The sequence below is a fragment of the Chaetodon auriga genome, chromosome 1, assembly GCF_051107435.1.
Source record: "Chaetodon auriga isolate fChaAug3 chromosome 1, fChaAug3.hap1, whole genome shotgun sequence".
Taxonomy (NCBI): Eukaryota; Metazoa; Chordata; class Actinopteri; order Chaetodontiformes; family Chaetodontidae; genus Chaetodon; species Chaetodon auriga.
In genome coordinates this window covers 9,509,122-9,534,401 of record NC_135074.1, presented here as the reverse complement: position 1 = coordinate 9,534,401, position 25,280 = coordinate 9,509,122, and the positions used below count along the sequence as shown (strand labels likewise).

General features: G+C 43.3%; 3 protein-coding genes across 7 annotated transcripts in view; 1 reads left to right on the top strand and 2 right to left on the bottom strand.

Moving 5' to 3' along the window:
• Positions 1-13,607, top strand: part of garre1 (granule associated Rac and RHOG effector 1) — a 33,119-nt gene extending 19,512 nt beyond the window's left edge. Inside the window, exons 3-14 of the mRNA XM_076747362.1 lie at positions 1,882-2,094; positions 2,815-2,955; positions 3,248-3,343; positions 3,586-3,747; positions 4,067-4,225; positions 6,129-6,226; positions 7,048-7,173; positions 7,325-8,427; positions 10,028-10,193; positions 10,863-11,000; positions 11,198-11,273; positions 11,515-13,607. Of these exons, the coding sequence (XP_076603477.1) occupies positions 1,882-2,094; positions 2,815-2,955; positions 3,248-3,343; positions 3,586-3,747; positions 4,067-4,225; positions 6,129-6,226; positions 7,048-7,173; positions 7,325-8,427; positions 10,028-10,193; positions 10,863-11,000; positions 11,198-11,273; positions 11,515-11,907 (2,871 nt within the window). The 3' untranslated portion in view covers positions 11,908-13,607. The remainder of the gene's footprint in view (positions 1-1,881; positions 2,095-2,814; positions 2,956-3,247; positions 3,344-3,585; positions 3,748-4,066; positions 4,226-6,128; positions 6,227-7,047; positions 7,174-7,324; positions 8,428-10,027; positions 10,194-10,862; positions 11,001-11,197; positions 11,274-11,514) is intronic.
• Positions 13,608-13,753: 146 nt separating this feature from the next.
• Positions 13,754-14,858, bottom strand: ss18l2 (ss18, like 2). The gene is made up of 4 exons (XM_076737362.1): positions 14,714-14,858; positions 14,319-14,395; positions 14,129-14,213; positions 13,754-14,022 (listed from the first exon to the last, which is right to left on the bottom strand). The coding sequence occupies exons 1-4, from the start codon at positions 14,780-14,782 to the stop codon at positions 13,963-13,965; spliced, it is 291 nt and encodes a 96-aa protein (XP_076593477.1). The 5' UTR covers positions 14,783-14,858; the 3' UTR covers positions 13,754-13,962.
• A 1,373-nt stretch (positions 14,859-16,231) lies between these two features.
• lsm14ab (LSM14A mRNA processing body assembly factor b) lies at positions 16,232-25,138 on the bottom strand. Of its 5 annotated transcripts, none has more exons than XM_076746899.1 (10): positions 24,807-25,138; positions 23,789-23,952; positions 22,939-23,086; positions 21,267-21,461; positions 20,957-21,040; positions 20,184-20,360; positions 19,589-19,736; positions 19,292-19,322; positions 18,446-18,697; positions 16,232-18,353 (listed from the first exon to the last, which is right to left on the bottom strand). In XM_076746899.1, the coding sequence occupies exons 1-10, from the start codon at positions 24,928-24,930 to the stop codon at positions 18,330-18,332; spliced, it is 1,347 nt and encodes a 448-aa protein (XP_076603014.1). In that variant the 5' UTR covers positions 24,931-25,138; the 3' UTR covers positions 16,232-18,329. The 5 variants fall into 5 exon arrangements, with proteins under 5 accessions (XP_076603014.1, XP_076603188.1, XP_076603105.1 ...); XM_076747073.1 differs by having other exon boundaries at positions 18,461-18,697; XM_076746990.1 differs by having other exon boundaries at positions 18,446-18,701; positions 19,296-19,322.
• Positions 25,139-25,280: the final 142 nt, after the last annotated feature.

Genomic DNA, 25,280 nt, shown 5'->3' with positions numbered 1-25,280 from the left:
CCTGAACTTTCATCGAGTATCATCTTTAGGTCAAAATTTCTGTTTGTGCAGGATGAGGTTCAGAACTCGACATTTCCATCAGCCGTAGCTGTACTTTGTGTTTTATGTTAATTAGCCAATGTTAGCATGCCAATCTGCAAAACTATTATAATAAACATTATACCTGCTAAACATCAACATGCTAGCACTATCATCGAGCACCTTAGCATGCTGATGCATGCTGATGCTGAAGCTCAATAGTCTTGATTCTTCTGAATCCAACTCACAAATTTTAATATAATTGATGAAGGTAAGTCACACGATAATTTGGCCTTATCACCCATCACCAGTCAGGGTAGTGGCTCAGAATCACTGTCTTTTTTTTCGCCATCTTTTATATTGCTTTAATTTCTCATATTACACACTGTATAAAAGTAGTTTCTTTGCATACACCTTCAAGGCACGTACAGTAGATGGTAATAGCACAGGAGCAAGCAGGTTTTTGTCTGTAAACATGGTGTCAGGGACAAAGACATTGGCCTCCAATTCTGCACTGTGCTGGCTTTTGGGCTGGGCTCTCTGACCTGCTCTCACTGGCACGAGAAAAAACATGTTTTTGAATGTTTTTAATCACATCAGAGATGTATTGTGTCGTATCAATGCTGTCATCAATGTCTTGCCACTCTCCCCACAGTCTCAAGTACTTTGTTTTAGCACACACACACACACACACACACACACCTTGATTGCTAAAACATAGCGGATAGATGGAATGACATGCCAAAGCAGCCGTCGTGGCTCATCACAATGGATTTGCCATCTCATTCTGTTTTGTCGTTGTTATGAAAACAATGAAACGTCCAACACATGCCTTTTAGCATGAACACACTTTGGTGTTGGTCTCCATGAAGTAGCTCCGTCTCGTTTTTCCTGTCCGCTGTCAGAAAGCAGCAGAATATTTCTGTTTTTACAACTCAGCCTCCCCCTTGAGATATTTTCAGCAGGTACCTGAAAAAGAAAACCCTGTGACCATGGTGGACCCTGTGGTGTCCTGTTTCTCTTATTTTGCTAACTGGACAACAAACAGCCTCTAAGTCTGGACTATTCTCTCACCAAACAAACATACACTTTCAACTCAGTAGGTGTGGAGAGATGTGTCACCCTGGAATATTTGTCAAGTTTGGACATTGCAGCAGTGTTTTAATGAATGTAATTGAGTATATTCTTATATTGTTTTTTCATTTTTTTCCTGGAGTTCAAAAAATTAAAAAATATATGAAAACACTGAAAATCGCTACTAAACTTGAGCAAATTACTGCTTGATTACTAAGAAAGAAATCAGCAGAACTACTATTAAAAGTGAGAAAAACATAGCAGGCAAAAATATTTGATAAAGTTTGAACAAAGTGTGAGAGAGAAAGAGAGACGATGATGAGAAAGCCTTTTGAACCACCGGTCCATGTCTCGGCAAGGACGGTGGTTCTCAAGTAGATTCCTCTTTCTCCTGGGATGCTTCTGTTTTATCAACAGAGAAGTTGTGTTTCAACACTGATTACAAATTCTGTACTTTTTATTAAGTATATCGATCTAAGCAATTTAAGTATAAATCAACAAATGTTCTATGTCTCTGTTTCACAGACACACACACTTACACTCAATCCACAGAACAATCCAGAGAGCAGTTTCTTTTCTTGTCAAGCATATTCTGTTTTCTCAAAAGAAAGAAAGTTGGTTGAGGGTTAACTAGTCACTGGGGTATGTGGACATACATGTTAGTTTCCTACTGTATGGACATCCATATTGTTTGGTATGTCAAACATCGTGACTCAGGTGCTCTAGAATCTCACCTATGAGAATGAGGCACTGTGTGTTTTAACGGTGTCCTCTGTCCTGTCTTTCCAGGTGCTGGGTCGGTGCTTCCTCACGGTGATGCAGGTCCATTTCCAGTTTCTATCACAGGCTTTACAGAAAGTCCAGCCTGTGGCTCAGTCCTGCCTAGCGGAGGCTCTTGCGCAGGCCCAGGAGCGTTGTGCAAATTCCCGCTCCCAAAGCTCCGATCTCGGGCCTCTCACAGAGCTGGAGGAAGCCTCCCGCTCATGGAAAGGTGCAGCTCAGGTATGCAGCAGGCCGCCCAAGGACTCTTCCTGGTTTGGGCCTTGGAAATATGGGGTTTGTCTGTGTGAGGTGAAAAGCTGTCTTGTCGCACATTCCTGAGAAATACAATGCCATTTATGATTCACAGCCATTTCCTCTTTTTTGGGATGCACTTGTCTGTGAACCTGCAATATTATGTTCTGTACCCCTCTAACCACTAACCCATGTAAAGGAGGGAATTTTGTAAGAGGACCTAACTAATCCCCAAGTTAATCAGTCCCACTGGCCCATTTTGAGCTCTGTTGTATAAGGTGAGGCAGAGAGGAGAATAGTGGGTTGATCTGTTAAGCCCTGGCATGCAGAGTGTTAGCCCTGGAGGGGACTAGGCCTGGATAGACCCCGATAGAATGTGCTGGGGGGTCGTTTAGGCAGAGGGAGACAGCCAGGGCTGTTTTTCAGAAGCTACACACATGCTCTTTATCATCTAAAAATAGGTTTTTGCCAGTGCTTAACATCTTTTCATGAGTTATTTTGCTTTATTAGAGGAAAATAAATAGAACACCCTTTGTTTAAGTTTCGTATATCCTTATAAACAATCACTTAAAATGTTGGTCATTTCATTTTGCAGTAAAATCCACCCATTCTGAAGTATTTCTAGCATTTCTCTGTGAGGCTGTGCTGTGGTAGTTTAGATATTCCTGCTGTCAGTCACTCAGACCCAGTTTTCCACTGTGCCCTCAGGCCACGGCCAGGCTGAGAGAGAGGGGCCGGGACGGCTGCCTGGCAGGCATCCAGGTTCAGCAACTCTTCTGCTCCAACAACACCACCATCCCTGAGCACCAGCTGAAGGAGCTCAACATGAAGATTGACAATGCTTTACAGGTACAGTATAACCCCCAAAGCCAGGACAGGGAACTGCAGCACTGTTAGTCCAGTCGCTTGTTGATTTAGCAAAATCACGAGATATGTTTTAAGAATGAAATGGACGTCCAGCAAAGTAAACATGATTTACATCACCTTCAGCTAAATGTACAGTCATTTTGATTTGATAAACAGGAACTAGGTGCTGTAATGCATCTGCATTACTAAGGAAGTGTAACATCAAAGCTGATTGTCCTTGGTTTTGAAATCAATGTTGGACTGATAGCCGGGCATGTTTTCTCTATATACACAGGCCTACAAAGCAGCACTTGAGAGTCTGGGCCATAGTGAGTACGCACTGAAGACCGGCTTTCATCTTAACCCCAAAGCTGTGGAAGTAGCCTTACAGGTGGGTTCACTCTCAAAAGGTCTTCAAAGATGATAGGAATGATCAGTGCAGAGGGATAATTTACAGTCTTGTAACCAGACAGATTTATTGATTAGAAAAAATCAAATTTGACATATTTCCATATGCAAAATGTTTATGAGTTGTCCTTAAGTATTGTGTTGCTGTGTGCCTCCATCACATGTCAATGTTTTTTGTGTTGCACTGTTGTGTATGTGTTAACAAGTTTTTTTGTGTGTGTGCAGGGCTGCTGCAGTGAGGCGGAGGCCCAGCAGGCGGGCAGGATGCAGACCACCTCCCAGCCCATCCAATGCGAGCTGCCCACCATCCCTGTACAGATCGGCTCACATTTCCTCAAAGGAGTGTCCTTCAACGAGTCAGCGGCTGAAAACCTCAAACTGAAAACGGTATGGTCCCTGACTTCAGTGGTCAGCTTTAGGCTACTTGTGTTGGTTACCCATATTGTTCTCCCAAAATGTTCAAGTTGACTTGTCAGCCATCCTAAAGGTTTAAAGTCACAGCCATGTTTCCTGCATGATTGTCTTCTGGGTTGTTCTCACTAACTTGTTCTGGGTCTGCACTTGTATGTTTTGAGTGTTAACCTCAGCAGTGATGTGGACCGGTGAAAGCTCTAGTTGTGTTGTTTTAGTGTCATCTGTAGTGTAACATCAGCACACGGTGTGGCGGACTGCTTTGTTGATGGCCCACCATGTTTTGTTTCCTCAGCACACGATGCTGCAGCTCATTAAGGAGGCGCTGGGCCAGAACGGAGTGACCCCCAGGGATGACTCTCCTGTCACCGAGGTCCTCAATCAAGTCTGCCCATCCAGTTGGAGAGGAGCCTGCAAGACAGCTGTCCAGCTGCTGTTTGCCCAGGCTGGTCTGGTGAGTAGAGATGCTAAAGACTGCGGCTGCTACAGCAATGTTAAGATGGAAATACTGGGGATCAAGCCTGTAATATTGTGACAACAGGGTCGTCTCTGATATTTACCCTATTGTCATAGAAATGCATTCACGTAGAATGCACTACCTTTATACCTGCTGGATATTAATGGATGTTTGTGGTTTTGAGTTAAACTTTATGTTTCACTTGAAAAACAATTACATAAACCCCAGTGTATCACCTGCGTTTTAAACAACCAATTGCATGCTTTGAAAAAGGTCAGGTGACAGTGTCAAATTCAATTCAACAAATTTTGAAGTACTTGTAAAATAATAACAATAATAATATTCTTCTTTTCCACTGTTTTTTTTTCATCTTTTTGTGTAACATTCACTAACATAAACATTTGAGTGGAAAGTTCTCTATCGGATCCTCTTTCACTGTTTTGTTCCTGTTAACATCCATCACCACGGTGTAGTTGATCCTACAGAGTAGCAGAGAGGAGGTGGCATGCTGACATGAGCAGGCCTGTTGCATCTCACTGGCACTTGTGTTTAAGTTACTGAATCCTCTCCTTTTGTGCGTCTGTGGGTTTGGCAGCTTGCATCCCATTGTTTGTCAGATTTGTAATGGAGATGAGGAGATCTGTCTCCTTGCTTTGAGGCAGCCGAGAGGTGTAGACAAACACCAGAGAGACACAAAAGAGAAGACACATTCCTGCAGCATCTGGGTGAAGGATGGGCTTGCCTGGGTGGGTCTGCAAACAGAACCCCCCCCCCCTTCTCCTGTTGAAAAGGAGTCGCAGGGAGGGAGGGTCAGCAGCAGGACTCTCCTCAGAGTAACACCAGTGTGTTTATGCTCCAGTGTTTATTTCCTCTGTGTGGTCTGTCCTGTTTTGTATGTATAGCTGAAGGAGTGTTCCCATCCAGCCCTGCCAGCCCCGTGCTAACTGTAAAACAATCCCTGCATGATGGATGAGTGCTTTGCATTAACTCCTTGGCCACTCAGCTCCAAATAGATCACACATAGATCACATCAGCAGCATGGACACACACTCCCACATCATATATTCCCCTCATATATATACACTCATCATCTGCTCACTGTCATGCACTGTTCATAACTGCCCACGCATGCAGCCTTTTACACTTACAGAAAGAATCACCGTATATGTTCTGCTGTCGTTCCTGGAAACATTGTTCTCCAGCGACTCCCTTTTTCCTTCCAGTCATGACATTTGGAACTCAGTGAAGAAGTTGACCTTGTTTGTTTTGCTGCTGTTCCTCCTCCTTCCTGCCCTCAGTGACCTTGTTGTATGTGTTTCAACATGGCTGACAAGACTGTTTTTGTGTGTGTGTGTGTGCCTCTTTCACATAGTCAGCCAGGACTTTCTGAGGATACACCTGTTTTTTTCTTTTTCTTTCTTTTTTTTTTGAAAAACAATAGGGTAACTTCCTGTAATACAGGAAATTGACTCCTCCCACCTTCCCTCCCTCTTTGTGACCCAGCTGTGTGGGTCTTTTGGAGCCAGGGCCACTTTCAAAGAACTCACAAATAAATTTGACTCGCAGCAGGGAAGAAGGCTGGCCTGTTTGTTGTCACTGGCTGATTAAGTGCATGGTGGGAAATGAATGCCAGATACTAATGAAAGACTTTGTCTTTGTCTCCCTGCTATGTTTCTGACTGGTTTACATAGGGCCCTGAGTAAAACGGGTCTGTTTTGCTTCAAGACTATGTCAGAGTTGTATTCCACCCAGTTGCTTCAGTTACTGTATGTCTAACCGCTTTACCAAGCAGTATGCTATAAACTTTTGTGGGTTGCTTCACTATAAGGAAATAAATGGCTATGAAAAAAGTTTTTCCATCCTGAGATGCTCATGCAGGTGTGTTTCTGTGTCCCAATAGGTGGTTGTTGACACAGCTCAGATTGAGAACAAGGAGGCCTATGCTCCCCAGATCACTCATGAGGGTTCCAGGGTGGTGGTCCAGGTTCCCTCTACATGGTAAGGACATCAAGACACTTTGTTTTTAAACAAGCAGACATCCAACTTGTTTATATGAGCCTTTTTTCCAGTCAGTGGTAGTTGCAGTCAGAAAAGTCAGATTATACTGCTCCGTTAATACGTAAGTCTCAGAAAAATTTTAATTCCTAATGAAAAATATGAAATATATGGGCAGAATCTGGATTATTACCATGGTACCTTGTGGTTTTGTACATAGAACAGGATATAATTGTGGCAGCACGAACCGACAAGCTACATCTGTACATGCAGTGTGCTAAAAAACTTCCACAAAGGAGGATATGAAACTCTCGCATTCACAACACAATGAAGAGGATAAAAATGGAGAATCTGTTTATTACAATAATACACTACACTAATGCTGTTTAGTACTACAATTTATTAGACGTGTGTATGCATGGCTGCTCAGCACCTTTGTAATATAATGGTAACACATTTGCCTTGACCACACTTAGGCCACCTACACAAATATATCAGCATTCGCTGGTTGCTGGGCTGACGGTGGCCAGTTGGAAAATTTTAACATATCGCCCAAGCGTAGTGTGTTTGATGTCCAACTCCTGACATGCAGACAGGCAGTGGGCTGTGCTGAATCCACTAAAGCAGTGTGTGAGCTGAAAAAAAAAAAAAAAAAAGCCTGTTGGGTTGTTTTTGGCTCCTCGTTTTTTGTTTCTGAATATCAAATGTCACATATTCATCTCTTCAGCAAATACACCTGGGCCTTTGTGTGCGAGACATTCTGTTGGATTTGTGCTTCATGTTCCGTCCCGTCCTGTCGTGCATGTGTGCGTGTACATGTTCAGGTGTCTGAAGGAGGACCCGGCCACTATGTCCCTGCTACAGCGGAGCTTGGACCCGGAGAAGACGCTTGGTCTAGTAGACGTGCTCTACACAGCAGTGTTTGACATTGACAGGTGGAAGGAGAGAAAGTGAGTGAATTGTAAATAATAATAAATAAGCTTAATAAACTTATTTGAGCCACAGGTGTGAAAAAAGCCTTTGCCAAGTGAATTTAGATTACTGTGTTAGGCACCTTTAATACAAATAATTTAATACCTTTCTTTCTCTTCCCTTCAAAAGAGAGCAAGCCTTACCCACTATTCAGATACAGCTTCAGAGGGAGAGCCCAGACTACGGCGGTCAAGCAGACCTGCCTCCAGGCACCACCTCCAAGACCTCCGGCGGATTGCCCAAAACAATATCCAAGCTGACTTCCAAGTTCACCAAGAAAGTCTCATCCAGCTCTAACAGTGGGGGCAGTTACTCCATCCCTAGCACCCCGTCTCGCAGCATGCTCACGAGCAGTAGCTCTGAGGATAAGGCCAAGATCCTGGGCCACAGTGACGGGAGGCTGCAGAGCATCCTGCAGATGAGCAGCCTGTCCTGCGCCCCTGATTCTCCCCAGCAAAGCCAGCTGGCCAACGGCTCCGTGTGCGAAGACCAGGGGATGAACCTGCCGACGGACCAAGAGATGCAGGATGTCATCGACTTTCTCTCAGGATTCAACATGGGAAAATCCCAGCAGGCTTCACCCCTGGTCAAGAGGAGGAACTCAGTGGCGTCTGCAAACCCTGCTGAGCTGAAGCCTCCGAGTGGACCCCCACCAACTTCCCAATCTATCTCTCACAATTCCCTGCAGCCCCCAGCTCAAACCCTGCCCCAGGCTCAGCCCCAGCCCCAGGCGGTGCAGAAGCAGCAGCCTCAGCCACAACCACAGCCACCTCCACCACAACAACAGCCGCCCCAGCAGCAGCAGCCCCCTCCTCCAACTCAACAACCCTCCCCACAGGCCCTGCAGTACTACCAGCACCTCCTGCAGCCTATCAGTCAGCAGCAGCCACCTCCTCCTCAGCTTCCTCCCCAGCAGACCCCACCCCAGGTTCTGCCACAGCAAAGAGTGGCAAGCAAGTGGCTTGGCACCTCTGGGCAACAGCCTCCACCACAAGGCCCCCCAGCAGGGCTGTCTCCCCTGGGTCCAATCGGGCAGTGGGGCTCTCCCGGACTGCCAGATCTGAGCTCGGATCTGTACAGTCTGGGCCTGGTCAGCACCTACATGGACAGCGTCATGTCAGAGATGCTGGGTCAGAAGCCGCAGGGGCCCCGCAACAATACTTGGCCCAACAGGGACCAGAGTGAAGGAGTGTTTGGAGTCCTGGGAGACACGCTGCCCTTTGACCCAGCAGGTGAGATCCACCTTGCTTTTCTACGTGTCCACAAGGTGTGCTTATGTAGATGATACACATCACACTGAAAAAGACATTATTTAACTGTTTCCTTAAAGGAGCACTTTACCCCAAAGCAAAAAAAAAAAAAAATATATATATATATATATATATATATGTATATATTTATATATACACACACACACACACACACACACACACACACACACACCCCTTTTATGTGGAGGACCACCCAGTGAGTCAGTCTTCTTATAACTGTTGAAGTCAAGAGGGCGAGGGGCCTGCAGCTTTAAAAGAGCCAAAGCTGACACCACATGAGTGGATAACCGCTGAATTGTGGCTGATTGCGGATCAGTAATGTTTATGTTTTCTTGTCTTTGGTCAGATTGAGTTTGGGATTCAAATTATGCTAAATTGGGTCATTTCATTAGCAGACAAAATTGCATTTCATTTATTTTCTCTGGCAGTCCTCATCATGCTCTGTATTGGAGCTTGTACTGCTTTCAGGAAAGACAGAAATGTTTCAAGCACCATTTTTATACATTGTGGCATGAAATCTCTTCTGTCATGAAGAGATGTCCAAATAGGAGAGTTGGTTTCAACTTCCCATCCTCCTCAGTCTGCTGACTGTAATGTCAGCAGTGTGTGTGTGTGTGTGGGGGGGGGGCAGGCCTGGAGCTGCGCTGACACCATCGTTTCTTTATTTAAAAAAACCTTCAGAGAAGCAGCTCAGCAACTTACATTGTAGTTATTAGTTACTTATTCATTATACCAGGAGACTAATGTTGAGAACAGGGTTAGGCTGTCTCGACGTACCCTGAGTGTCTGTATAATCCAGTTGAAACCATTAAGATGCTCCAGCTGACATATAAAAAGTTTCTCATCTAAATGAAAATCTCTGTTGCCCCATGAAAGAGAACTTGTTTGCATCCATCAGTTGATAACAACATAAAGGGACTACTACTCAAAGATCATTATCATGCACAAAAGGCAACATCATTACATCAAAATTAAGCAGTGTAATGGCAGTGGGGATAAATAATGTCCCTGCCTATTTTAGTCATCAGCTAAAGCACTCTGAAGTGGTGTCAAGAGAGCAAAATGCAAGCAAATAATAATGCCAGGCTTCATACAAAATAAGTTTATTAGGCTTTGTTCACTGTACGGTGGATGTCTTGTCATTACCGTCCAGTGCAGGCGTTTGCTGGCAGTCAGCGTACAATAAAATAATCTGTCCAATCTATTTATATGCTATCTTGTAACTATTCAAGCGGATTTCAGACCACTTTGGAGCCTGATCTGAGTAACATAATCAATGTAGGTCAGATAGTATGAGCAGCTGTTTTCTCCCCGCATGTAGCTGCAACTGTAAGTTTGCTATTTATGCTGAATTTAGCCTGTGTCAGTTGCTATTTTTACAGTGCAGCAGACTCTTTTGATTGCAGCCGAGGCCTATTGTGCAGAGTTGACTTACAGCCATTGTGATTTTTCTGCTATGGTAGACAGTCTGGCTAAACGGATTGAGCTCCAGGGAGCGAAAGAGAAAAGCTGAGGGTGTCAGAAACTCATAGTTGTGTTTATCCTCCCTTTCCATCCGCAGTTGGCTCTGACCCGGAGTTTGCACGTTACGTTGCCGGCGTCAGCCAGGCCATGCAGCAGAAACGGCAGGTGCAGCACATCCGTCGCCCCAGCAACCCACGCAGCAACTGGCCGATGCCTGATGAGCAGCACAGGACCTGGTCCCACCCAGAGTACTACAGTGAGGGGTAGGTATCTGTGCACGACTGGTCCACTGCTGTACAGGAAAGAGGAACAACACATGACTGATACATACACTTTCATGTTGCCATAAGACGATTCCCACAGTGAGCTGTAAACCTGTTACTGTTGATCAGAGTCTTTTCCTGGTGTCACCTTTGAACTGTGGACTGAACTGTTGGAGGGTTATTTAAAGCTTAGTGCACAACAGGGTTGAGCAATGTTGTGATTCACTAATTAATGTGGAAGACATCATCCATATGTGAGACATTTACCATGTTCATCACGACTGTTGTCATTTCATTCAGCCCACAAGTGTGAGACAACACCGTCCTGCTCAGAGACTAATCTGAGGAAGGAGGCAGACGTAAACAGGCAGCCATAATACCACAGCGGCATCTCACTTAGAAACGCTTTGCAGTAATGTTGTAGTTATGAAAAGGATTTCACTTTTTAACCACTTTCATACAGCCCTTGCCATGAAATAGGACTAAGAGATCCCGTAGAGCCTGATGTAAGTTGATATTTAGTCCCCAAATTCTACTGAACCAACAACTACCTTTAACCAAATGTCTAAAAACTCACAGGACAAATGTATCCCACTTTTAATAGGTGCTCATGAGTCTTTTAACCTTACAAATCAGCGCCTAACACCTCCTCTCTGGTTGTGTCTTCAGGGAGGCCATGAACAGCAGCTGGTCAGCCAATCAGGGTGACTCGGCCAGCTCCAGCGATGAGACGTCTTCAGCCAATGGCGACAGTCTGTTCTCCATGTTTTCTGGGCCGGACCTTGTAGCTGCGGTTAAACAGAGGAGGTAAGAGCAGACACGTGGATTTGTCTTGTCATTTTCCATCAGAAAATGTGATTCACTGAACTTCACACTCCAACACAAACCAAATAGTGATCATTCATCATCTCATTTCTTTGTACGACACACCTACATAGACGAGGATGTGCAAGCTTGAGTGTGTGAGGAGAATCAAGGTTCACTGTAAATGTCTCTGTTCTCAGAAAACACAGCTGTGGTGAGCCGGAGGTGTGCACCCTGCCCTCTCCACCACTGCATCACATCGCCGATGATAACCAGGTAAAGTTGAAGCCTTGTGGTAGTCAGACCTTGACTTACTTAACATTTAGAACATTGTGCAGCTTTTTTCTGTTCAGGAAACGGTAGAATTAATAGTATTTTATAGCACCAATGAGAAATCGGAGGCATGGAGATGTGAGTTTTTAAGCCTGATTTTCAGGCATTGTTAAGACCTTGACATAACTCTGATTGCTTATTGACCTTTTCCACTGTGCTGATTGATGTCCGCTGCTTTCCACAGGACAGCAAAACTAAAACCTGGCCTCCCAAAGCGCCATGGCAGCACTCTACCCACACCAACACCATGCCCAATCCCAGCTCTTCCTTGTACCAGATGAACATCCCTCCTTCCTCCCAATGGAGTGACTCCATGCAGATGTTGCAGTCTCCCGTGTGGTCCACCGCCAGCGACTGCTCCCCTTCCACCGGCATCTCCTCTGGCTTTCCCTTCACCCAGCAGCAGCAGCAGCAGCAGCAGCAACAACAACAGCAACAGCAGCAGCAGCAGCAGCAGCAGCAGCAGCAACAACAACAGCAGCAGCAGCAGCAACAGCAACACAAACCCATGACCAAGGGCTTTAAATCCTTCCCCCTGAAACACGAGCACAGGCCCTCCTACCTTCACCAGTACTGAGGGCAGTCAAATGTCCAACGAGTCCACGGTGAAGCGACGCCGGGGGCCTGCGGCTCCGTTAGCCAAGCCGCCGAGTGGGCCGAGCTGCAGCCGTTACAGTCCACACCCGCTGAATTGGAAGATTTCAAAGCATCAGAGGCAAAATCAAGTGCACACACTGGCTCAACATTTTTGTATCTATATTTTTCCATGTCGAACATCCCCATTTGAAAAAGAGACGTATTTTGAAGTTTTTTGAACTGCCATGTTTTAACTAGGGAAAGGTGCATGTGTCGTGCTGGCAGCGGTTAGTCTCGTGGTCGTTCCTCTCGCCTGTCGAGCTGACGTCTCCTCAGACGAGAGCTGGAGACGTGCATGGCCGTCACCCACTTGCTTCTGCAGCTGAACACGTGTGTAAAGGAGGCGATTACAAGGGGGCAGGGGCTTGAAATGCTCTCATTTTGCCCACGATAAATATACTGTGTCTACATAGCTGTAACTGCCAAATCTCACGCAAGATGACTCAGAATACAGCTACCATCTACTGTTTCATAGCTTGTAAAATACTGAAGTTGAAATATAAATATTTAGTTCTTTTTATTAAGAGGCTTTGAGCAGGCTCAGCATAAATATAGTAAGTCACTGCAGAGGTGTAATTTGAGAGAAATACACTACTTTTTCAACAACTGACCAGAGTTAAGAATTATAGCAGTAACAATGTGCCATGTTGGTATTGATAGCACTTGCAGAATCTTATTTCCAACCAAAGCGTTGTTCAGTAGATGAACGGTGCTGAAGAGATAAGAGGAGGTCTGAGATTATCGATCAGCGGTGAAGCTGCACACCCTACTGGACGAGAGCTTTAGGGGACATCTTCACACCCAGAGGCGCGTTCATGTCCTCCTCTGTAATTGGCGGTTGTTTGCTCCAGATTGACACTAACTCCCATGAACCTAACTTTTCTTCTGTTTAATAATACAATATTTTTCTTGTACAATTATTGACAGTATTAATCTTATTTTTGTATTTTCGTATGTTATACCATTACTGTATGTTAGTATTCTTGTAGGCATATTACATAAAACATTATTTTCCACCTCCCAATATGTGAAAAAGCACATTTTTTTCTTACAGAGTTGAACTACACCATCTATCTATAAAGGTTACCAAATATGCCATGCTAAACACTAAAACATTGTGTGATGAGGGTGTTTTCGGGCCCTTGTTTCTTTGGTTTCTATGGCAATGGGCTGCATTTAAAAGCCCAGAATGTTATCTTTTTGTGATGTTTGCGATGCCAATGTTGCCTGTATTTATGAAATGACACCATGTTTTCAGAAAACTAACATACTTAACATGTTTACAGAGAATTGTTTGCTGTATATACATATAAATATATATCTTTTTATAGTTAATGTGCTTTGCACAATCAAGATATAGGGTTTGTTGCTTTTTGTCTGTGATCTCTCCCTAACTGTTGCAGCCTTTTTTAAAGACATCATTACAGACCTTGGACTGTAACTGTTAGCTTCTCAGCTGTGTCAAATGGTTTACTAGTGGCTTCTACAAAAGAAAAAAAATAATAAAAACATGTTGCCCTGATAGAAGATATGAAGGGGGACTGCTTGGCTTATGTTGCTTATTGTTCTCTTGAGCTGGCAACTGAATCTTTCCAAGTGTACCAGCAATGCAAAAAATGAATAAAAATGACTAGCAAGTGACAGCGTGGTCTGTGCAGTTTGTCCTCTTTCCTCCTCAGATGTCAAGGTGTTCAAACGGTCCTCAGCTCCTGCTACAAACAGGTATAATAACATCCTGTGCACTGATACAGTGTGCTCTGAACTGGACATCAAAAACTGACACCATGAAAAAATAGACATTTTTTTAATGCACAAATCAGATCATACAAAGTTTTTCCACATAATACAAACAAAACAAGTGAACTGAAACACCAGTGATCATGTAAAGGTTAACATTACTGAAAACAATGACTATTATAAATATTTTCTTGCGATGAAAAACCATTTTCGACCACATAAAGGTCAGAGTTGACACGCCATCCCAGCTCCACCAGCATCATGTCCCTCCATGTCCGTTCACAGTTTGTGTCGAGGCTGAGGTTTCAATAGATGAAGGCTGGAAACAGAAGCGATAACAGAGTATTAAGCAACTCGACAACGGAGCACTGCTAATTGTGTTATCACTGCAGCAGTTACTCGTGAACTGTGTGGTTTATCATTACATTTGAAGAGGGGGGCATGTTGTCTGGGCTGGCATCAGCTATGGTTGCCAGATAGACGATGTTGCGGTGCAGGATCTGTTGGTATCTGATGGAAATGCACAAAAAACAACAGCTGAAGTCCCCTGTGGACAGACACAGGGGTTCGTTGTGCTGAATTAGTATCACAGCACTGCGGGTTGTTTTGACTTACTGTACACACTCCACTGCTCGCCCTTTCTGCATGTACTCAGCCACGCATCTGATTAACTGGTCGTTTTCATCCAATAACTGCAGCAGAGAAACCAAAACGATTAGCCAACTCGACGTACTTGCAGTAGCTAGTGTAATGATTTCGGTGGACTTTAATCGTCTCTGGAAAAAATGAAACCACTGCGCGCAAAACCAAACATTTCCACAAAGTAAGACAGTAATGAAAGGTGCTGTTCTCCATACAGGAACCCCTGCTGAGTGTAAACAAAGTGAATTAATGAAAAACCCAGTGAAGTAACTAGCTAGCCGCTAACTGCTAACGCTCCCGCCATGGCTTCCTCTGCGGGAATATGAGCTAACAGCCACTTCGTTAAATATCCTTTACTGGCGTCTTACCCTTTGTATTGTTTCTTGGTTAATTTTCGCCTTTCCTCGTAGTTTCTTTGGCACAAACACAATCGACATTTTGCTTTAGTTCCCGGTGTCTGGCCACTTGTTTACGATCGCAACAGAATACCGCTACTTCCTTCACCCCGCCCCCTTCGGCTCGTCGTCTTCTTCGTTGATTGTATTGCTTGCTGGCCGTGTCATTCTTGCTGTATTACCGCCACCTTCTGGAGAGCTGCTGTCTCGTAATACTGAACTATAAAAATAAGTACTTACCTCCTTTGTGAGGGGTGGTGCCTGTTGTCAGTACGGTGAAAATGTGACTTAATGGATGCTTTTTTTCATAATGTGAATTATTTTATTTAACCTACCAAGTCTAATCTCTCCACCTCGTCATTTTCCCAGAGGATGAATCTGTTTCATGTGACCGCTCCTGACCTCTCAGCAAGCACCACACTCAAGCTTAGTTTTACATTTCATTTTAAAATACTGAAATTATCCAGCACATTGTGTCCCCAGAACACAACCTTTGGCATTCTGAACACTCCATGAACTGTCCTTTTGTGCCACCCACAGGCCAAACTGACCCAGGACCAGCAGTGACCCCTCATGCAGTGGGATGGGGGGGGGGGGGGGTTTCCCAATATTCCTCAGAAGAACAGTGACAGCTTACAATCTATGTTTTCTGTTATGTAAACTATTCAGTTCTTCTCCCTTCATAACCTTTGTTAGCTGAAATAATGTTAGAAAACAAAGTCATTTGAAAACTGTTAAGAAATACTGTTACTGAGAAACAGACATGAATCCATAGTATCCAAGTAATCCAAGTAGTAGAAGTACTTCTGAATTCAACTACATCTGAACCAGCATCCAGAATGTAATGCTTTGCTAAATATTGTGTCTAATGGGTTTTGTTTCAGTGTTTAATCAAAGCGACTTGATGTATTTCAGGACAGTAATTGGCCTTTTTCACAGAAGCCATTTTGACACATCATAGCAGGAAAGCCCAGCAGTAATTAATGCGATTAATAATGGCTCTGCTGCATCATGCGTCATGTTACTGTGTACTGGGAACAGGTTCAGCCAGAATGAAGCGCAACACTTATTAATGTTATTAATGACACCTTTTGTTTTCCTGTTATGACATGTCAAAATGTCTTAAGTGAAAAAAGCGGATTGTCTAAGTACATATTCTGATCAGCAGTGTCATACAGGGAGTTCACTGAGCGTTAGCCAATCACCACTGAAAAAAACAGCTTTTAACTTTACCTTTCTGTAAATAAAATACTGAGTAGAGGACAAAAGGGGGTTATGTGGCTAATGTTGTGTTGTCTCTTTACATTTAAAGGTTCCTGAGGGCCACAGTATGATCGCACAATTTTTACCCAAAATACAATAAAGGCAGTTCAAATAACTTTTCTAACAAATACACAAAACAGGTGTATTAGTTGGGGAGACTCAGAGATATTCTTTGCAGAGCAGTGTTTCAGAGCATGTGGATTAAAAGGAAAACGGCAGAGACATGCGTATTGTACAACTCTTTATTTAACGTAAAAACTCCATTTTGCTGAAATTCTCAAGAAAACACTTCCTGGTTTTACAATTCCAGTGACTGGAAGGAGTAACAAACATATGAAAACATGTCAGTTTGTAATAGTTCAGTAATTCCTTTCATCTAAAATTCAATCTTGCTGGTTATTGCGAAAGCCCACAGAAAGTGATGGTTCCTTCGGCTGTCACGCAGTGATTAGCAATCTGTGCAATATCCAGTTAAACGGCACATTTTCAACTGGGCTGCTTTGTTTTAAACAGCCACAGCGACTGAGAAGGATGAAGCTTCACCTTGTAGTGCCATCAATTCTTTTGTCAAAAGGTAAGCTTTGAGTTAAAGGGAGGGCTGTAAGAAATCACCACTTTGAAGGCAAAACAACTCTGAAGTCGATAAAGTACTACCAGAGCAAAACAGAAAAAAAAAAAATCCCACCTCCTCCACAACACACTGGCACCACATCCAGTTCTTGTCCCTTTGTTCACAAATCAGTAAAAAAAAAAAAAAAAAAAAGCCCTCCAGAGAACAATCACATGGACAACGACGCAACAAGAGGAGCTGCACACGAGCCGCAGGGCTCATACTAGAAATGCTTCCGTTTGTACTGAACACATGTTTTGGGACATCATTCAATCCATTTACAAGATTTCCCATTTTCAGCAGACACTCCTCTCCACACTGCAAGTACTTAGTTTTGTTGTGGAAACAGCTGACAGTAGAAAAACAACACAGATGACACAAGTGTGAGACAACTCAAAGGTCTGGTAACAAAAAAAAAAACCAAATGCGTCTGACAGATGGCTCAGTGTGTTCTGGACACAGAAAATACATTTAATAGGTACTAAAATGAGAAAACATGTTTTTGTGGGCTGAGAACTGTTTTTGCTCAAGCAAATGTCCTTTAGGCAAAAGAGCAGAGCTTTTTCAGATCCAAATCTAACCTGCTCAAGCTCGTTCTGACTGCACGTTCGGACTCAGAAAACTCCGGCTCTCCTTTCCAAAGAACCTCTAAAGGCATTGATAGCAGTGGATGTTCCTCTTTTGCACACACAAATCACGGGAAATGATCTTTGTTTAGGTAACAATAAAAAAACAGACTTAGTCAAAAAAAATCTACAATCAACAAATACTTCTAAGGCTAATGCTGTAAACCCCATTTATCTACCAAACGAGCGCTTCTCACTGATTGCCTGTGTTAGGCTTTCGTTAGCAGGCCTCCAGAGGTTCATGTAAAGCACAGAGTTAGTCTGATGCGAGCCTTTCTAAATTCTGAATACACATTTCAAAAAAGTCTAAACTAAAAGTCTGTCTGGAGAGCCACAGTTTGCTGGGGGGCACAAAGCCAAACATCCACCCATCATCTAAATCTGCTGATCCTTTGGAGGGTTGCGGGGGGCTGGAGCTGATCCCAGCTGACATTGGGTGACAGTTCACCGACTCTTGACCGGATGAGCTGCACATACATTCAATCATTACAATACTCAGTTCAGACATCGTTTCCTTTCAGCTGGCTTTGATCTACGACTTCACTGACAAATTATGGAGGTCAAAAAAGACAAAACTTTTCCTGTAACTGGGTAGAAATACTGAACACATGGCAGCCAAACTTAGCAAGTCTGATCAGAGAAAACTATGACGCTAACGGAAACGCAGCGAATGCTGGTGCCAGCATACATCATAATCATATCAAAAACTGAAAGAAAATAAAAAATAAAGCTATCGATCACATTGACTGTGATCCACTCACAGTATCAGTGGGCTTTCAGCATACAGCTTTAAATATCAAAAGACAACTTCAGTAAGAAATGAACTTGATTGATGCAAAAATACAGAATTACTCCAAAGCAACGTATTTACACGTTCTTGTCAATCTGGTGACTGGGGCAAAAAACAAAATGCCTGTTTCTCAAAGTGGAGAAAAGGGAGCTGCACTCTCACCCCCTGATGTAAAGCAGTCACGCCTGGTGCTGGTGACTGAGAGGATGTCTTCATTCTTTCTGTCAAACGTTGAGACCTTCACCAGGAATCATGTCACGATGAGGGGCTACAATTCTTTGTGGATCCGTCGCTGCTGTACTATGCAGCCACCTTGTTGTCCTTCTGGGGAAAAAAAAAAATAGCAACGTAAGAACAACTCTTCATCCTCTTTTTCTGCGAGGTGCAAGGAAGTGCATGCCGCACGTTAAGAATACCTTGTCATAATTTACCCTGTATTCAAAGTCAGAGAAATCCCGGCCTCCTCTGCCGCCTCTGAATCCTCCTCTGAAACCAGGTGGGGCACCGCGGGGTGGCCCAAAGGAGCCTCTGCTCAGCGGCCGCCCTCGGCCTCCACGGGGCCCCATGAAGCCTCGGCCACGGAAGCCCCCTCTTCCTCGATTGTGTCTCAGAGGAATGCCGAATGTCTCAGAATTCATTCGTCTCTCCTCTGCCCAGGTCGACCGTCGCTCCCTGACACACACACACAAACACACAGACCAATCAGCATCCATCTTTTCGGGTTTTAAAAAAAAAAAAAAAAAAAACACAACTCAAAGAGACAAACGGGAGGCACCACAGGGGACAAAAGCCACTTTTTTCTCTCAGTGTTAACGTGTCCTGCACAAATGGATTTCATTGTTTAAGATACTCAGAAAATAACAAAGAGAAGCAGCTGTGAAGTGTGTGTCACTATGAAAGGCCTGTTATGGCTCCAATCTCTCTGCAGGAAGAAATCAAGTTTGCACAGCTGCTTTAAAAATGTACAGAACTTTATTGATCTAACATTCAATGTTTATGTTTTGTAGTACGTTACGAGCACTTTGTGCAGTTTAATAGTTCACAAAAGTCCAAATATGTGCAATCTTCTGCTCAGTGTCTGGATCATGTGGAGCCTTGGCAGAATGTCAGGGGAACAGTAACCAAATAAAAAAAACATGCAGAACATTTTGGTCCGATGAAGTCAAAATGCAGGTATTCACATGCTTATTCTTCATAAGTTTCATTGTGATTTTTCATTGTGAGGGCCCCCCTCAACACAGAAACATATGAAAATATGTGACTTGCCTTGAAAATCCTCTTTCGCCCGATTTACTTAAAGAGATGAAACAAACAAAGAGCATTTCAGTGAATCAACAGAGTACATTTCACATGTTTAACTTAAGGCTCATGTCCATGGCATAAATTGACATGGTGAGTTAGAGAACATTTCACACAGAGACTGTTCAGACCAACAACAACACCACAGAAAACAGAGGCCCCTGGTTTGAACACGGCCTGAGGTGTTAGCAGTGGGCATCACTTTAAATGAAACAAAGACTGTGTGAGCAGGAATTTGAAGTGTGGACTTGTGGAGGTACCTTGGGTCGTCACAGGACAGGTTATCGAAGAAGGACTTGGACTTGTCGTAGTAACATGTGTTTATCACAGCCGCCTCCTCCTCCTCATTGGTCCCCTCAGTGGCCGGATGTTCTGAGTCCGCTTCTTCTCCGTTCAGCGCCTTGTCGTCTGTGGACATGTTAGAAGACATTTGCGGAAAATTAAACACCTTAAAGACAGTCACCTTCTATCAATAAGATGACGGTATGAAGAGCACTGAAGATGCCAAAAATCTGTATATTTGGGTCTCAGTGCAGTGTGGCATGAAACGTGATGTGCTACTGATTCAATATAATGCAAACATTTAATTTCTGCCATAAATGTACTTCTGGATGCACCCTGCTTTCTTGGGTTTTCACTGGCAAAAATGGTGATTCAGTTCAGTTCAGAAACAGTTCTGCCCTTCACAGACATCAATCATTGTCATATTTTGGACGATACATGTCGACTCAATCAGTGTATCTGTGTTTAAGCCGACCAGACTGATAAAAACTGTCCTGCACGGTGAAAAATAAACGCTGTGGTTGGTGGTTTCCTGTTGCTGCCTTTCAGGACTCATGTGTGCTGAAGCCGTACCTTTCAGTTTGAGCTTGTTCTGAAGCTCTTTGTCAATCTCATCTTTGTGGAACTGGGCGTTGGCGGTCTCAAAGTCAAAGTCCTCTTCAAACTTCATGGGGCCATCCCTACGCATGTTTACTTTGCCTCTGCTGCGATTTCCTCTTCCACGGCCACGGCGGCTGGACTGAGCAGCAGCTGAGAGATGACAGGGGAAAACTGAAACCCAGCAACATCTCGGACGACTGTGTGCAGTCCAGTGATTGAAGGTTTCAGAGCTGACTTTATTTTGAGGATGTTAACATCCACCTCAAATAAATAGAGCAGGAACTGCAGCTCTTTCAATCCATCATCCCCAATAGGTGCCAAAGTCATAGAACAAGTTAACATCAACTCAAAAAACAGTAATCAAGATGTAATATTTGTTTGTCTGGCTGCGGTCTACAACCCATAGACATGAGAAGACACTGGGGGGCTTTCCTGGTAATGTTCTGCCTGAGCTGTAGTGTACATTTAAACCTCCAAAAAACTATTAAAAGCTGACTGTCAGCACATTAACCTCATTATTCTACCAAATTCAGTCCAGTGTGTGAGCGTAGAAACAGAGATGTGAAACACACATCACTGCCCATGTACCGTAATCAGAAAACAAATGACTTCATCACAGTAACACCGGTTATTTTCCTACAAGTTAATATTAACACCACTAATACAAAGAATGAAAACAAACATGTTCGTGGATGTAATTAAGTGACTTATTGGGTATTATTAATTAAAGGTGCACAACTACATACCAGCAGCTTGATGCCTGTTAGGATCCCGGTTTTCAACAGCACCATGTTCGTGATCCGGCTGCAACACCTTCTGAACCTCAGGAACTGAACCACAAAAGACAACAGTTACCATCAATTTAAGATAAGATTTATTAGGGAATAAATCAATTAGGGAATGAATCAAAATAAAACGCGACGGCTCTGAAAAAGTACTGCATGCATGAGCACACAATGGTTGAGTGACATCAAGACTACTTCAGGCACAGTGTGGATTCATCAAACTTTTATCTTTGTGGAAATTAACAATTACAAGTCCAGCAGGTGTCCTTACCTTTTCTCTGGTCCAGGAGGTCTGGGGGCTTCTGGCTGCCAGCGGTGGTGCCGGTGGGTCTGGGAGCGGCCGCTCCCGCCTGGCTCCTCTGTCCTACAGGTGCAGGAGGTGCTGTGTCAGCTGGCGCTGCGGCCGGCACGGCCTGCTCCAAGGAGGGACCTTTAGTCAAAGCGTCCAGCTGGGGACTAGTGCGCCCTGCAGAAACAGCCAAGTGAGACTTAAAGCATGCTTTTCTTAAAAGTGAGGCAGTGTGGTTTGTCTTTCAGCAGCTGACAGAGGCAATGATAGTTAGGTGACAAAGAGTGATACAATATGACATACAGACAACCTGATGTAAATGTGGTAAAATACAAATGATTAATACTCTCTGACCTGGAAGGTTCTACCATGATGGACAACATGGACATTTGACGTTTAATAAAGCCAATGTCATCTTAGTGACAATGATAATAGTTTGACAACAGGGACAAAAATGCAATTTATATATTAGAGCAAATAAATCCCTGACATGAGATGTTAAAAACATCTCCTCTTTGAAGCACTTTACATGTCCGAGCATCAGCGGAGCACTTTGTTAGAACGTGTTGTCTAATTATCTCCACTAGTCCCACCCTGACACATGATTCATTCAGGTGTACAGCAGGAAACTTAAAAGACAACATGCAGCTGTGCTCTGAAATCAGCAGGAATCAGGTGTTGCTCTGAATCTGACTGAGAAACAGAGGCCTCACAAACAGGGCCCGCCTGAAAATTGTTCAAGTGAGTGGTTTGAACGGTCATTAAGAAGGATTTAGACTGATCATGGCAGTAAATATTAACAATACTTCTACAGTTTCTGAAAATGAAATTCTTTCCCATTTTTAATTGATACACAACTTCAGCTGCTCAACATAACACATTTTAAATGGGAGACAGGTCTGGACTGCAGGCAGGCTTGCCTAGTACCTGCACCCTTTTATGACAAAGCCAGGCAGGTGTAACATGTGCCGAATACGGCTTGATATTGTTTTGCTGGAAAAAACGGATCCATCTGGATGGATTGAGAGAGTGGTGAAGCTCGCTCCATCTTTGCTTGTGAACGACTGAGCCGTTCCAGGATGCCCCTTTCATACCCAGTCATGATACTATCACCTGTTTCCAATGAACCTGTTTACCTGTGGAATGTTCCAAACAGGTGTTTTTGGAGCGTTCCGGTCAACAGGATTAGCAAGTCACTGTTATCTGTTTTAATTATTTTTTACACAGCGTCACAGCTTTTTAAGGATTGGGGTTGCACTACTGAAAGCAAAGATCATGTGTGTGATCATTGCAGCCATCTTTTCCACAATACATACAAAGTCAGTGTAAATAAGAATTGTCTATACGCTGCAGTGCTTTACGTAGTGTGTTTGCCATTTCACAGTGTGGTCTGAAATAAAATATTAATCACAACGCTTTGTATTGGCCAGTGTCCTGCTGACATGTGGTCTACACACAGGTGGTTTTACATGTTAATTAAGTTTAACAGATTTTTTTTTTTTTTCGTTTTCTTACATTATGTATAACTATCGATTGATTTCTCACATTCCAGACAATCTGATTTAGTCAAGTACAAAAAATGACTTGTGCCTACCATCACTGTGCGGGAACAGGAACCATCAGACACTTATACTGAACAGGAACCAATCCTTACCTTTTGCTCCAGAAGATCCAAACTGCTGAGCTGGAAGGGGTGTGACACCAAACTGGCCATATGTTGGAACTGGGGCCCTGCTGTATGGAGCATAGGGCCCAGCCGACTGGAATGGTGGTGGTGCAGCATTGGTGGATCCAAGTGATGACTAGAAAAACAAATAGAAAGTTATTTGAGAAACCCAGACAACACTGACTGGAACAAACAGCCATTTCATACAAATTCAGAAGGGCTACACGTGGGATATAATATAATATATCATGGTCATTTCAGACCTCTGACACAGATTAAATCATCATCCACAAGACGTGAATGTGCAGCTGTAGCTGTGAAACGTAACTGCTGAAAACACTTGCTGTGACTGTCACTATCACAGCTGCAAATGTTCATGAAAAAGCCAGTGCATTCATTGAGCCATACGTACAGGCAAGACAGTTCATGATTACTGACACCATGAGGAAAGAAATTATATTGACAAAAGTATCATCTTAGATTTAACTGAACACATTTTGTCCTGTGGAGATCAAGGTGTTATTTTCCACAGTAACTATTTCTACATGTCATAAAATGAAAATCACAGATGTAATTAATGACATCAGTGTTGGCTGAAATCTGTTTAGGTGAGTCAGATACAAAGTCCTGGTGCTGTGCCGGCTGGCCTACTGAGACACTTTGAAATAAACTTAAATGGAGCCATTAATGTTACTATTTACAGCTGTGCTGGTGCATGAAAAGAAAAGACCTCAACAATGTGCTCAACAAAGCTTTGCTTATATGTTTACAGAATATGTGACAACCTGCCATATATACAGCTACTTTATGATACAAGAAAAGATACAAATCCACTTACTTGAACTATGGCAGGGTCCTGAGGCAGGCTGCTAGTGGCTTTGGGTGGCTCACAAACTGTTAGGTCTTTTATATCACTTCCTCGGAAGATGATGTACTCAAAAACTTCCTCCCGGGGTGGAATAGGCCTGTCAGTGGGCCGGTCTTCAGTTCCAAAAGAGCGAACTGTTGGGAAAATTTACAGGACAATTGAAATAACTTTACACCACTAGTCTTTTATGGAGGTTGAGTAGATCAGTGCTTTAGTGCATGAAGATCCAAGCTTTGGACGATATACCTACATTTAACACTTACTGTGTATCACAGTCATGACATGAGTACTTTTTAATGCAATGAATACTGATGCACCATTTTAAATATTCAAAGGGCATTTTATCTCAATTGATTCCTTCCAGGGAAATGTTCATAGTTCAAAAGCAAAGAGGAAATACACATGAGCCAGAGTCAGAGTCAGGAGACTTATGAGGATAAGTTTCTTTCCTGGACAGATGTAAGAAAGGCACCCAATAAAACACCAACAATACGATGTGAATACAACGCCAAATTTCCCCAGGTGTGAGCTTTGAAAAAAACAAAAACAAAAATAAAAAAACAAAAACTATGACTAAACAGGCCATTTTTTTTGTTTGGAGGATTAGACTATATGCTTACAGTGACAGTATTAAAATTGAGTGTGTTATCTGAGTTCACTAAACACGCGTTAAAGACTTAAATACAAGTTTGCTAATGGCACTTAATAAGAGATGTTTGATAATAACAAAAGATTTTATTTCAATTATACGGTTTGCCACTGAGTACTCAGCATGAGGGCAACCTATTTGACGTTGGACAAAACACAAGGTAAACAAAGGACGCAGAGTGTTAACTACAGCGCCACTGAGCTATTAGTTGGCTGCAAAGCTAGCTAACATAGCTAAAAGCACTGACTAATTTCAGTTTTCCCGTCTCTTAACTATTTGGTAAGCTATGTAATAACCATTTTTACGTACTGCAGTCAACCTCTTGGTTACTTAACTTACCTTTAGCAAGAGCTACGGTCGAGTTTTCAGTGTCAATGGTATACAAAATTCCTTCATAGCGAATCTCGGCCTTGGAGATTAGGCTAATTTTGCTCCCAATGTACGGCGTCCCTCCTGCGCTCATATTTGTCCTGTGGTTTGAATAACGCACTAGCTTCCACGAAATCTGTTTTTTGTCAAAGAAAGGGTATATCTGTTACTTTCAGAGCTGTGGTTTTAATGCCACATTACATGAAGTAGTAAGTAACACCGTGAGTCGGACTCGCTCGTTTCTCAACTGATTTCTACCACGACATGGCCGTTTTCATTTTCCTTCGCCCGCCGCCAAGGATGTTGGGAAAAAGGCTGAGCCTCATTCTTCTAAAGTTGTCTCCTCCTCCTCCACCAATTGACACCCATTCTCATAAATGAAAAGGGACGATTTGGCGAAAACACGGCGAAACCGGGAATATGATTATTGGCCAGCACTTTCCA

Excerpts from the sequence above, each read along its gene's own strand:
- ss18l2 (XM_076737362.1), bottom strand. The coding sequence starts at position 14,782 with ATGTCGATTGTGTTTGTGCCAAAGAAACTACGAGGAAAGGCGAAAATT. Across the intron at positions 14,396-14,713 it reads ACCAAGAAACAATACAAAGG|TTATTGGATGAAAACGACCA; the intron begins GTAAGACGCCAG and ends TCTCTGCTGCAG. Across the intron at positions 14,023-14,128 it reads ACATGCCCCCCTCTTCAAAT|CCTTCATCTATTGAAACCTC; the intron begins GTAATGATAAAC and ends TTCTGTTTCCAG.
- lsm14ab (XM_076746899.1), bottom strand. The coding sequence starts at position 24,930 with ATGAGCGCAGGAGGGACGCCGTACATTGGGAGCAAAATTAGCCTAATC. Across the intron at positions 23,953-24,806 it reads GACCGTAGCTCTTGCTAAAG|TTCGCTCTTTTGGAACTGAA; the intron begins GTAAGTTAAGTA and ends TTTTCCCAACAG. Across the intron at positions 20,361-20,956 it reads TAACAGGCATCAAGCTGCTG|CTGCTGCTCAGTCCAGCCGC; the intron begins GTATGTAGTTGT and ends GTCATCTCTCAG.